The sequence below is a fragment of the Hypanus sabinus genome, unplaced genomic scaffold (genome assembly GCF_030144855.1).
Source record: "Hypanus sabinus isolate sHypSab1 unplaced genomic scaffold, sHypSab1.hap1 scaffold_1271, whole genome shotgun sequence".
Classification (NCBI taxonomy): domain Eukaryota; kingdom Metazoa; phylum Chordata; class Chondrichthyes; order Myliobatiformes; family Dasyatidae; genus Hypanus; species Hypanus sabinus.
In genome coordinates this window covers 27501-40000 of record NW_026779337.1, presented here as the reverse complement: position 1 = coordinate 40000, position 12500 = coordinate 27501, and the positions used below count along the sequence as shown (strand labels likewise).

The window sequence follows — 12500 nt, the reverse complement described above, 5'->3', positions numbered from 1 at the left end:
CTCAGCCCCGTCACTCTGTCTCCCACCCCAGATTAGTATAAACCCTCACCGCTCCTTTCCGCCTGTACGATCCGTGCTCTGAGGGGCGGGGGTCGGTATCCCTGTCACTCTGGTAATTACCAACCCCCCCCCCCCCCCACCCCGTCTCTGTATTCAGGTATTGATTATCGATCGAGGAACTGGCTGCCGGATACTCAGTCCACCTACACCATAACCACCTGTCGCATCATGCACCCCTCGGACGAGCACCCCTCCGTCACCATGAGGTAAAAGAGTGCGCACCGGGGTCGAGAGGGTGGTGGGCGCACAGGAACGTGACCGACTGGCGGTGGACGGGTCCTGGCTACTTGGGGTCTTTCCCCCACCGCTCCGTGTAACGACGCTCGATTCACACTCCTGTGGCTGTTGTGACAGTGACGATCGCTTACCCCCTCAGACTCCCCTCCCCCCCTTCTTCAATTCCCCACTCTGGCCGCCTACCTCCTCTCCTCTTCTGCCTCTCTCCTCTCCCTGGGTCCCCTCCTCCTCCCCTTCCTCCCACGGTCTGCTCTCCTATCCTATCAGATTCCTTCCCCTCCATCCCTTTACCTTTCCCACCCATCACCTCCCCCTGGTGTCCCTCCTCCTCCCCTTCCTCCCACGGTCTGCTCTCCTCTCCTGTCAGATTCCTTCCCCTCCATCCCTTTACCTTTCCCACCCATCACCTCCCCCTGGTGTCCCTCCTCCTTCCCTTTCTCCCACGGTCCACTCTCCTCTCCGATCAGATTCCTTCCTCTCCAGCCCTTTACCTTTCCCCCCCATCACCCCCCCCCGGTGTCCCTCCTCCTCCCCTTCCTCCCACGGTCCACTCTCCTCTCCTGTCAGATTCCTTCCTCTCCAGCCCTTTACCTCCCAGCTTTTGTCATCATTTCCCCCCCCAACTCAACTGGCGACACCCAGCACCTCCCAGCTTCTAACTTCATACCCCTCCCCACCCAATTGGCTTCACCCAGCTCCTCCCAGCTTCTAACTTCATACCCCTGCTCCATCTTATTTTTTTCATTCCAGAGGAAGGGTCTCGGCACTTACTTCGATTTCCCTAACAGTCACTGATCTCCCCCCCACTCCCCCTTCGCTCTTTTCCCATTTTCCCCAGACTCACCTCCTAACCCCTTCTCTTCTTCTCACCTGCCCATCACCTCGTCCGAGTGACCTGCCCATCATCTCCCTCACCTATCACCTTCCCCCCCCCGCCCCGCCCCGCCCCGCCACCTTCTTATTCTGGCCTCTCCCCTCCCTCCTTTCAAAGGACCTCAGCCCAGAATGTCACTGTTCTGACCCCGCTGAGTTCCTCCAGCGCCTCGTCTCCGCGTCGCGATCCGTTTTGAGGACCGTCGCTCCTTCTGGCCGACGCTGCTCCCCCCCACCCCCACCCGAAGCTGAATTCCTCGATCTTCTTGAAGTGTTCTCTCCCTCCACCTGGAAACCGTCCTTTGTTGCACTTAGAGGAATCCCAGAGGTTTGAAAAGTGGATTCCCACACAGCTCAGTTTTACTGAGCCCTAATTTTTACACTTGAGTCCTCTTGGTTCCTAAGCTTGTTATATCCAGGGGTAGTAATGCAGACAAGTTCCCACCACCTGTTAAACACTCCCAGTGGCGGGCGTCTCAAACAGCCTCTGACCTTCCCGGCCTTCACCTGTGGTTTCGCTACTAAGCCCGGTGGAACCGTTTCTACTGACAGGAGAAGGGGCAAAGGCGGGTCACTGGCGCCTTAAAACCAGTCACTTTGGGCAGATGGGGCGCCTCAGCTCATCTAGGAGAAGGAAAACTCTGATTTCAAACCTCCCGCTGCCTTGCGGCTACACCCGCTCACGGGAGGAGGCTTCGGGAGTGAACCCCCGAGGGGAAAAATCCGGAGCTGCAGTCCCTCAGGCAGTCAGACGTTGAGTTCATCGCTGACCGGCTGCGCCTCTGCCGTTCCTCTGGGTTTATCGGCTGCGCGGAGGGGCGGGGAGCCGGCTACACGGGCGACAGCTCGCTCTCCGTATCGTACTGACTGGGCTCGCTTATCATGTAGACGGCTGGGACGCAACGTCCGTGGTCGACCTCCGGCCAACAGGGGGCCTCAGTGTGTCCTCTTCCGCATCACCCCCCGCCTAATGGAAATCAGATTCAGATTCAGTGTATTGTCATTTAGAAACCACAACTGCAATGCGGTTAAAAATATGAGACGACGTTCCCCCAGAATGATATCACAAAAGCACACGACTAAACAGACTCCACCAGAAAATCCACGTAACGTTTGGCAATCCCCGATCCAGAGTCCGGAGAGGCTGCTGCGTATTAATATCGCGCTCCCGTCTTAGTGCATTCCCCGGAAAGGAGCTCCAAACCCACCAGACAGAACAAGACCAAAAACTAAAGCTACAAGACCTGCACAAAACCACATAGTTACAACAGTGCAGATAATACCATAATTGATCAAAAACAATGGGCGCAATAACAATAGTCCAAAGATGTTAAAGGACTATAAGTTCAAAAGAAATCCACACGTTCCCAGGGCCCCCGGTAGACTCGCCATCCCACGCCGGCGGCAGAAGGGAATACCCCCGCTATGGACTTCCACGGCGCCGCCCGATTCAGCCTCACAGACGCAGCACACAATGAAAGCGCCCCGATCGCAGCGGACTCTGAGTCCGTCAATCCTCCGAGCCGACGACCATCCCCTCCAGCACAGCTTCTCCGAGCGTATTAAGACGGCCCCGCCAACGGACAACGGCAACGCGACCCCGAGGACTGGGGGCCTGTTCTTCCCAGCAGAGACCCCGGACCTCACAGCAGCAGCAGCAAAGAGGAAGGCCTTCCTGGAGATTTCCCGATGTTCCTCCGTGCTCCCACGTCCGTTTTCAATCGACTACGATTGCACATGGCACCCCGCTTCACAAATAACAGATAATCAGCAGAAATGTCACAACACCTACCCCGACCAGCATCCTTAAGATTATATGAAGTTGATCCTCAGTTTTCTAAATTCCAGGGAATATGGAGCAGCCTCTCCTAATGTACGGCTCCCTCACCCACAAGCCCCTAAGACACAGGAGTAGGATGCCATTTGGCCCATCTTCCATCCCATCATGGCTCATTTACTATCCCATTCTCCTGCCTTCTCTCCATAACCTTTGACTCCCTGACTGATCAAGAACTAATCTACCTGCCCGTTAAATACACCCCAATGGCCTGGCCCGTGGCAACGAACTCCACAGGTTCATCACACTCCGGCTGAAGAAATCCCTCCTCATCTCCGTTCTAGATGAACACCCCTCTATCCCCCCCCCCACCTCATTAGGGGAAACATCCTCCCCACGTCCAGGCCTTTCAGTATTCGACGGGTTTCAACGAGATCCTCCCTCGTTCTTCTAAACTCCAGGCAGTACAGGCCCAGGGACGTCAAACGCGCCTCAAACGTTAACCCTTTCATTCCCGGAACCTCTCCAGTGACCCTCTCCAATGCCAGCTCGTCCTCTCTCAGATAAGGGGGCCCAAAACTGCTCACAATACCCCAAGCCTGGTCTGACCGTCGCCTTAGGGGATTACCTTGCTCAATCTCCTTTGGATTGTGCCCATTCACTGTTGAAAGCACAGAGGTGCAGACTTGTGGGGCGGAAGGGGTACCGGGGCGGGAGGAGAGGGTGTGGGTGCGGACGTACCCAGACCTGAGACACCGGGGCACGGCCTCATGATTTCCAAACAATCTATTGATCATTTACTGAACGTGTCTCTGCTGCTTCCCGCTCGCTCCCCTCTCCATCTACCCCTTTCCCAGCCATGATTCCCCTCTTCCTGCTCCCCACTTCCCACTCTCACTCCACAACAGAGACCCATACCAGAATCAGGTTTATCATCACTCACGCATGTCATGAAATTTGTTTTTTGTGTGTGTGTGTGTGTGTGTGTGTGTGTGTGCGTGCGTGCGTGCGTGCGTGCGTGTGTGTGTGTGTGTGACAGCAGCGCAGTGCAATACATAAAATTAGCCGTGTACAGAAATGTGTGTCAAAGACTTTTCCCTGAGTGACGTGGCCCCTGAATAGATGCCAAAGCTCCCAGCAGTCCACACTATCCAGCTGGTCACTCCACCCACCGAGCACTGGGGGGGGCAGCTACCCCGGTCAGGGCGGGTGGGCTTCGGGCCCCGTCCGTGGCGGAGTTAATGGCTCTGTGTTCTCTTTGTCTGTTCGCAAACGCATGCAGAAAAGGCCGGGGGACAGGGGCTTGCTGGAGGTGTGAAGGAGTGGCCAAGTAAGACCTGAATCGCGGTGCTGGCCTCCTGCCCGCCCCCGCTCCCCTAGAAAGCCTGCCCCCCCCCCACCGTGTAGAGAGCCAGCCTGTCCCGTAGAGCCACTCCCTCCCTCCCTCCCTCCCCCACCCAGCGGCCCGGAAACTCGTCCGCCAGCTTTAACTCCACCCTGTGGCCGCTTCACTGGGTACCTCCGCGACTGGGGAGCACGAGCAGGCCAGGGCTTTTCATTCCGGATCGCAGGAGGATGAGAGATGATAACAGGCATAGATTGAGTGCACAGCGAAGACCTTTCCCCCCCCCCCCCCAAAAGGCAAAAACAACTAAGGCAAGGGGGACATCATTTTAAGGGGCTTTGATGGAAAGTGAATGGGGAATGTCTGACAAAGGTGTTCTTTAAAAAACAAACACAAAGAGTGGAGAGTGACTGGATCGAAGTAGCCAGGGGCAGGGCTCAAGGTACCCCCTGTCCCTAGGAAAGTGGCCACAGAGTGTACGTTTATGGTCTCCTGCAGCTGTGCCCGTCCAGTTCACCGTTCAACGTGCTGTGCGTTCAGAGATGCTCTTCTGCACATTTCAGTGGCTGTCGCCTTCCGGTCAGCTCGAACCAGTCTGGCCGTTCTCCTCCGACCTCTCTCGTTAATGAGGCGTTTTCACCCACAGAACTGCCACTCACCAATTTAAAAAAAAATTTCCCCACCATTCTCTGTAAACTCTAGAATAGTCCTAGACTCCCTCACTATAGGAAACATCCTCTCCACATCCACTCTATCTGTGCCTTCTGGTCCTAGAGTCCCCCACTACAGGAATCATCCTCTCCACATCCACTCTATCTGTGTCCTCTGGTCCTAGACTCCCCCAATATAGGAAACATCCTCTCCACACCCACTGTATCTGTGTTCTCTGGTCCTACACTCCCCCACTATAGGAAACATCCTCTCCACATCCACTCTATCTGTGTCCTCTGGTCCCAGACTCCCCCACTATAGGAAACATCCTCTCCACATCCACTCTATCTGTGTCCTCTGGTCCTAGACTCCCCCCACTATAGGAAACATCCTCTCCACATCCACTCTATCTGTGTCCTCTGGTCCTAGACTCCCCCACCACTATAGGAAACGTCCTCTCCACATCCACTCGGGGGGGGGGGGGGCAAAAAGGGTGGAAATGTAATGACCGCAATGGAAACATTTGTAAAGGATTGGGAGACATTGAATGGTTTATTCTACATAATTTTACTTTTGAATAAAGTATATTTTGTTTAATAATTTAAAGAACTTCTCCGCCCTCTCAATAAGATACCTATCTAGCTCCTACTTGAAAGCATCCAGAGAATTGGCCTCCACTGCCTTCTGAGGCAGTACATTCCACACCCCTACAACTCTCTGGGAGAAGAAGTTTTTCCTTATCTCTGTCCTAAATGACCTACCCTTTATTCTCAAACCATGCCCTCTGGTACAGGACTCTCCCAGCATCTGGAATATATTTCCTGCCTCTATCTTGTCCAATCCCTTAATAATCTTATATGTTGCAATCAGATCCCCTCTCAATCTCCTTAATTCCAGCGTGTACAAGCCCAGTCTCTCTAACCTCTCTGCGTAAGACAGTCCGGACATCCCAGGAATTAACCTGGTGAATCTACGCTGCACTTCCTCTACAGCCAGGATGTCTTTCCTTAACCCTGGAGACCAAAACTGTACACAATACTCCAGATGTGGTCTCACCAGGGCCCTGTACAAATGCAAGAGGATTTCCTTGCTCTTGTACTCAATTCCCTTTGTAATAAAGGCCAACATTCCATTAGCCTTCTTCACTGCCTGCTGCACTTGCTCATTCACCTTCAGTGACTGATGAGCAAGGACTCTTAGATCTCTTTGTATTTCTCCCTTATCTAACTTTACACCATTCAGATAATAATCTGCCTTCCTGTTCTTACTCCCAAAGTGGATAACCTCACACTTATTCACATTAAACGCCATCTGCCAAGTATCTGCCCACTCACCCAGCCTATCCAAGTCACCCTGAATTCTCCTCACATCCTCATCACATGTCACACAGCCACCCAGCTTAGTATCAACAGCAAACTTGCTGATGTTATTCTCAATGCCTTCATCTAAATCGTTGACGTAAATCGTAAACAGCTGTGGTCCCAATACCGAGCCCTGTGGTACCCCACTAGTCACCACCTGCCATTCTGAGAAACACCCATTCACCGCTACCCTTTGTTTTCTATCTGCCAACCAGTTTTCTATCCATGTCAATGTCTTCCCTCGAATGCCATGAGCTTTGATTTTACCCATCTCCTATGTGGGACCTTATCAAATGCCTTCTGAAAATTGAGGTACACTATATCCACTGGATCTCCCCGTCTAACTTCCTGGTTACATCCTCGAAAAACTCCAACAGATTAGTCAAGCATGATTTGCCCTTGGTAAATCCATGTTGGCTCGGCCCAATCCTGTCACTGCTATCTAGATATGCCACTATTTCATCCTTAATAATGGACTCTAGCATCTTCCCCACCACCGATGTCAGGCTGACAGGTCAATGTTTCTCTGTTTTCTCCCTCAGAGGGTTACACTTAAAAAGTGGGATAACATTAGCCATTCTCCAATCCTCAGGAACTGATCCTGAATCTAAGGAACGTTGGAAAATGATTACCAATGCATCCGCAATTTCCAGGGCCACCTCCTTTAGTACCCTAGGATGCAGACCATCTGGACCTGGGGATTTGTCAGCCATCAGTCCCATCAGTCTACTCATCACCGTTTCCTTCCTAATGTCAATCTGTTTCATTTCCTCTGTTACCCTATGTCCTTGGCCCATCCATACATCTGGGAGATTGCTTGTGTCTTCCTTAGTGAAGACAGATCTAAAGTACTTATTAAATTCTTCTGCCATTTCTCTGTTTCCCATAACAATTTCACCCAATTCATTCTTCAAGGGCCCAACATTGTTCTTAACTATCTTCTTTCTCTTCACATACCTAAAAAAGCTTTTGCTATCCTCCTTTATATTCCTGGCTAGCTTGCGTTCGTACCTCATTTTTTTCTCCCTGTATTGCCTGTTTAGTTAATTTCTATTGTTCCTTAACAATTTCCCAACCATCTGTCCTCCCACTCACCTTAGCTCTGTCATACTTCATTTTTTTTTAATGTTATGCAATCTCTGACTTCCTTTGTCAACCACTGTGGCCCCTTCCCCCCTTTGAATCCTTCCTTCTCCGGGGGATGAACTGATTTTGCACCTTGTGCATTATTCCCAAGAATACCTGCCATTGCTGTTCCATTGTCTTTTCTGCTAGGATATCCGTCCAGTTAACTTTGGCCAGCTCCTCCCTCATGGCTCCATAGTTTCCGCTGTTCAACTGCAACACTGACACCTCCGAGCTGCCCTTATCCTTCTCAAATTGCAGATAAAAACCTACCATATTATGATCACTACCTCCTAATGGCTCCTTTACTGCAAGATCGCTTATCAAATCCTGTTCATTACACAACACTAAATCCAGAATAGCCTTGTCCCTGGTCGGCTCTCGTACAAGCTGTTCCAAGAATGCATCCCGTAGGCACTCTACAAGCTCCCTATCCTGGGGTCCAGCACCAACCTGATTCTCCCAGTTCACCTGCATGTTGAAATCCCCCATAACTACTGCAACATTACCTTTGCCACATGCCAGTGTTAAATCCTTATTCAACTTGCATCCAATATCCATGCTAATGTTTGGTGGCCTGTAGACAACACCCATTTGGGTCCTTTTGCCCTTTCTGTTCCTCAGTTCTATCCACACAGACTCCACTTCTGATCCTATGTACCCACTTGCAAAGGACTGAATCTCATTCCTCACCAACAGGGCCAATCCACCCCCTCTGCCCACATTTCTGTCCCTACGATAGCACGTATGCCCTTGTACATTCATTTCCCAGGTCTGATCTCCCTGCAGCCATGTCTCCATTATCCCAACAACATCACAGTTACCCATTCGCACCTGGGCTTCAAGCTCATCCGCCTTATTTCTGACACTTCGTGCATTCAGATATAGAATTTTTAGCATCTCGTACTGGAGATGCCGTCCACTTCACCCTGCCACTTCGTTTTTTTCCGCCCACGTTGTCATCATCTCAGTCCCCCGACTTGCCTTTATTGGGATCTTCCTCCTGGTTAACCTCCGTTCTGGAGCTTAAGTTAAAATGGTGGAGTTATTGCTTATGGACAGTGCTTTGGAATTGGGTTTTTTAATGTAGGGACTGGGTGCTGTGATCTGGGGGTTGTGCAGCAGCTAATTGAGGGGTGTTGTGGGGAGGGACCGGCCTGGAGATAGGGTTAGGTAATGGGGAGGGTTGAGGATTCCCGGCGAAGGGAGGTGAAGTGGCAAATGGCATTGCGGGGGGGGGGGGAGGACTGGACGAGGAGCCTAACTGCTGATGATATTGGGTGAATCTGACTCCTTGATGGCTTGGGTTTATGGGGGTGAGTAGCAGGGTTGCAGATGTTTGGTCTCGGGGTAGGTCAAAGGACGGTTACGTAAGCCCCTTTTGTGCGGTGCGGTTTGGGTTGTATTGGGGGTGCTGTCTGGTTAAGTTGGGGTGCGCAGTCCATTGGAAGTTGGGGTGAGGGTGAAGGGTAGGATGGGGGGGGGTGTTTGTGGGGTGGCGTGGTACTGGTGATGTGGGGTGGACGTGGCTCCCTGGTGGGGAGAGGGTTCAGGTTTATGGGGGAGCGTAGGAGGGTCCGAGGTGTTAGGATTAGGGGTATGGCCGGGAGGTGGGGCTGCGGGGCCTCGCATTACGGTCAGGGTTAGGGTTAACGTGAGGGCGGAGGGGTTCTGATGGCTGCTTTACTGAGAAGCCTAGGCTGAGTCTGTGGAAGGGGGGGCGGGTTTCTATGATGTGTTATCCCCTCGAGGTCACGGGAAAAGTATTTGGGGCCAAGCCACGTTGCTAGCCTCACTTTTGCCGGTGAATTTTGTGCTGATTCTGGTCTTTTTTCTCTCTCTCTCTCTCCCACAGTTTGCACTACACACCTGAACCCTCCATTGGCAGTTTTGGCAAGCTGAGGCCCACCTCGTCCGACGGGAACTTGCAGAGGCTGCACCACCTCGCGTCCGGCGGGGGCCCGCACGGACCCCAGACGGTGGCGCTGGCCCCTGGCGCGGGCCGAGCGTGCTCCGACACGATGGGCAGCGGGGAGCTGGGGCCCTCCGGCGCCCCGGGCCGCCGCAGGCGCTGCCAGTCCGAGTCGGCCACGAACTGCAGGGAGCACACCACCACCACCAGCACGTCGCTGGGGCTGGTCACCCTGCTGAAGGAGCACGGCATCTCGGCGGCGATGTACGACCCGGGCGGGAGCTCCGGCAAGGGGACCCCGCCGGGCGGCCGGCGGGCGGAGCCGCGGTGGGACAGCCCCCCGCCCCGCCGACCCTTCCTCACCAGCAGCCTGGCCACGTCCATGCTCAGCGGGAGGAGGCCCGCCCCGCCGGGGGCCGGGGGCCCGAGCCACCGCCGCAGCGAGAGGAACATTTTCAGCTTCAACCTGGTGGAGAAGCTGAGTCGGCTCGGGCTGGACCAGGTGGTGGCCAGGGGGAGGGTGGACCCGGCTGGCAAGGGGCCCAGCACGTGAACCCTGGAGCCGAGACCCTCGGGTTACCCCCCGGCGCGGATCTGCACGGACTGATTAGCACGGGAGATCCAGCCCGCTGCCCGCGCAGTGCGGACGTTTCTGCCCGGCCCCCCTCGGGTTCTGTCCAACCTCCAGGTTCTGTGCTGGATGAAACTGTTCTCATTAAATGAAAGGGGCAAACTACCTGCTTAAAGTTAAACGAGAATCGGTAACGGCAGAGACGGAAAGGGAATTGTCACGTCGAGGTGTGGATTAGCTGCTTTAAGAAAGGCAACGGTACGCCGTGTACAGCGTGACTGCAATTGGACCGTAACGCCGCTGAGACAAGGGAGCAGAATTAGGCCCATCGGCGTGAGAATTGTGATTCCTTCCATCAAAGGCTTCGGGGAGAAGGCATGAGAGAGGGGTCGGGTGGGGGGGGGGTAATAAACCCGACATGATGGAATGGGGCGGCTGACTCGATGGGCCGCATGGCCTAGTTCTGCTCCTCTGTCTGATGGTCTTGCGGCCGCCTCATTTCCCTCTCGATCCCGCTCCCCCTGCCTCCCCTCCGTTAACCTTCGACGCCCTTATCGATCAGGAGCCAACCAATTTAAGTATACCCAGTGACTCGGTCTCCCCAGCTGTCTGTGGCAGAGCATTCCTCTGGCGAAAGAAATCCCTCCTCATCTCCATTCTAAAGGGACGTCCTTGTACTCTGAGTCTGTGTCCTCTGGTTCTAGACTCCCCCACTATAGGAAACATCCTCTCCACATCCACTCTATCTGTGTCCTCTGGTCCTAGACTCCCCCACTATAGGAAACATCCTCTCCACATCCACTCTATCTGTGTCCTCTGGTCCTAGACTCCCACACTACAGGAAACATCCTCTCCACATCCACTCTATCTGTGTCCTCTGGTCCTAGACTCCCCCATTACAGGAAACATCCTCTCCACATCCACTCTATCTATGTCCTCTGGTCCTAGACTCCCCCACTACAGGAAACATCCTCTCCACATCCACTCTGTCTCTGCCCTCTGGTCCTAGACTCCCCCACTATAGGAAACATCCTCTCCACATCCACTCTATCTGTGTCCTCTGGTTCTAGACTCCCCACACTACAGGAAACATCCTCTCCACATCCACTCTATCTGTGTCCTCTGGTTCTAGACTCCCCCACTATAGGAAACATCCTCTCCACATCCACTCTATCTGTGTCCTCTAGTCCTAGTCACACCCACTACAGGAAACATCCTCTCCACATCCACTCTGTCTCTGCCCTCTGGTCCTAGACTCCCCCACTATAGGAAACATCCTCTCCACATCCACTCTATCTGTGTCCTCTGGTTCTAGACTCCCCACACTACAGGAAACATCCTCTCCACATCCACTCTATCTGTGTCCTCTGGTTCTAGACTCCCCCACTATAGGAAACATCCTCTCCACATCCACTCTATCTGTGTCCTCTAGTCCTAGTCACACCCACTACAGGAAACATCCTCTCCACATCTACTCTATCTGTGTCCTCTGGTCCTAGACTCCCCCACTATTGGAAACATCCTCTCCACATCCACTCTATCTGTGTCCTCTGGTCCTAGACTCCCTCAATATAGGAAACATCCTATCCACATCCACTCTATCTGTGTCCTCTGGTCCTAGACTCCCCCACTACAGGAAACATCCTCTCCACATCCACTCTATCTGTGTCCTCTGGTCCTAGACTCCCCCACTATAGGAAACATCCTCTCCACATTCACTCTATCTGTGTACTCTGGTCCTAGACTCCCCCACTATAGGAAACATCCTCTCCACATCCACTCTATCTGTGTCCTCTGGTCCTAGACTCCCTCAATATAGGAAACATCCTATCCACATCCACTCTATCTGTGTCCTCTGGTCCTAGACTCCACCACTACAGGAAACATCCTCTCCACATCCACTCTATCTGTGTCCTCTGGTCCTAGACTCCCCCACTACAGGAAACATCCACTCCACATCCACTCTATCTGTGTCCTCTGGTCCTAGACCCCCCCTCTACAGGAAACGTCCTCTCCACATCCATTCTGTCAAGGCCTTTCACCATTCTAAACTTTTCAAGGTTGTCACCCCTCATTCTTCTGAATTCTTGTGAATACAGGCCCAGAGCCATCAGACGCTCTTTATATGACAAGCCACACTGTCCTGGAAAAATTATCGTGAACCCCCTTTGAATCCCCTCCAGTTTCACCACGACCTTTTCAGATAAAGGGCCCCAAAAGTGCCAACAATACTCCAGGTGATGCCTCACCAGTGCCTCATAAAGCCTCAATATTACATCCTTCCTTTGATATACTGGTCCTCTTGAAATGAATGCTAACATCACAATTGCCTTCCTCATCACAAAGTCAACCTGCACAGTAACCTTTAGGGAATTCTGCACAAGGAATCCCAAGCCCCCTGCACCTCAATTTTCTGTATTTTCTCTCCATTTAGAAGGTAGCCATCCTTTCATTTCTTCTATCAAAGTTTGTGACCGTACACTTCCCGACACTGTATCCCATCTGCCATTTCTTTGCCCATTCTCCTGATTTGTCCAAGTTCTTCCATAGCATATTTCCTCAAAACTACCTGCACTTCCACCTATCAC

General features: G+C 52.9%; 1 protein-coding gene across 1 annotated transcript in view; it reads left to right on the top strand.

Moving 5' to 3' along the window:
* The window catches only part of LOC132386720 (trafficking kinesin-binding protein 1-like), a 67381-nt gene extending 57304 nt beyond the window's left edge, over positions 1–10077 (top strand). Inside the window, exons 12-13 of the mRNA XM_059959069.1 lie at positions 158–266; positions 9285–10077. Of these exons, the coding sequence (XP_059815052.1) occupies positions 158–266; positions 9285–9894 (719 nt within the window). The 3' untranslated portion in view covers positions 9895–10077. The remainder of the gene's footprint in view (positions 1–157; positions 267–9284) is intronic.
* The last annotated feature ends 2423 nt before the right edge of the window (positions 10078–12500 follow it).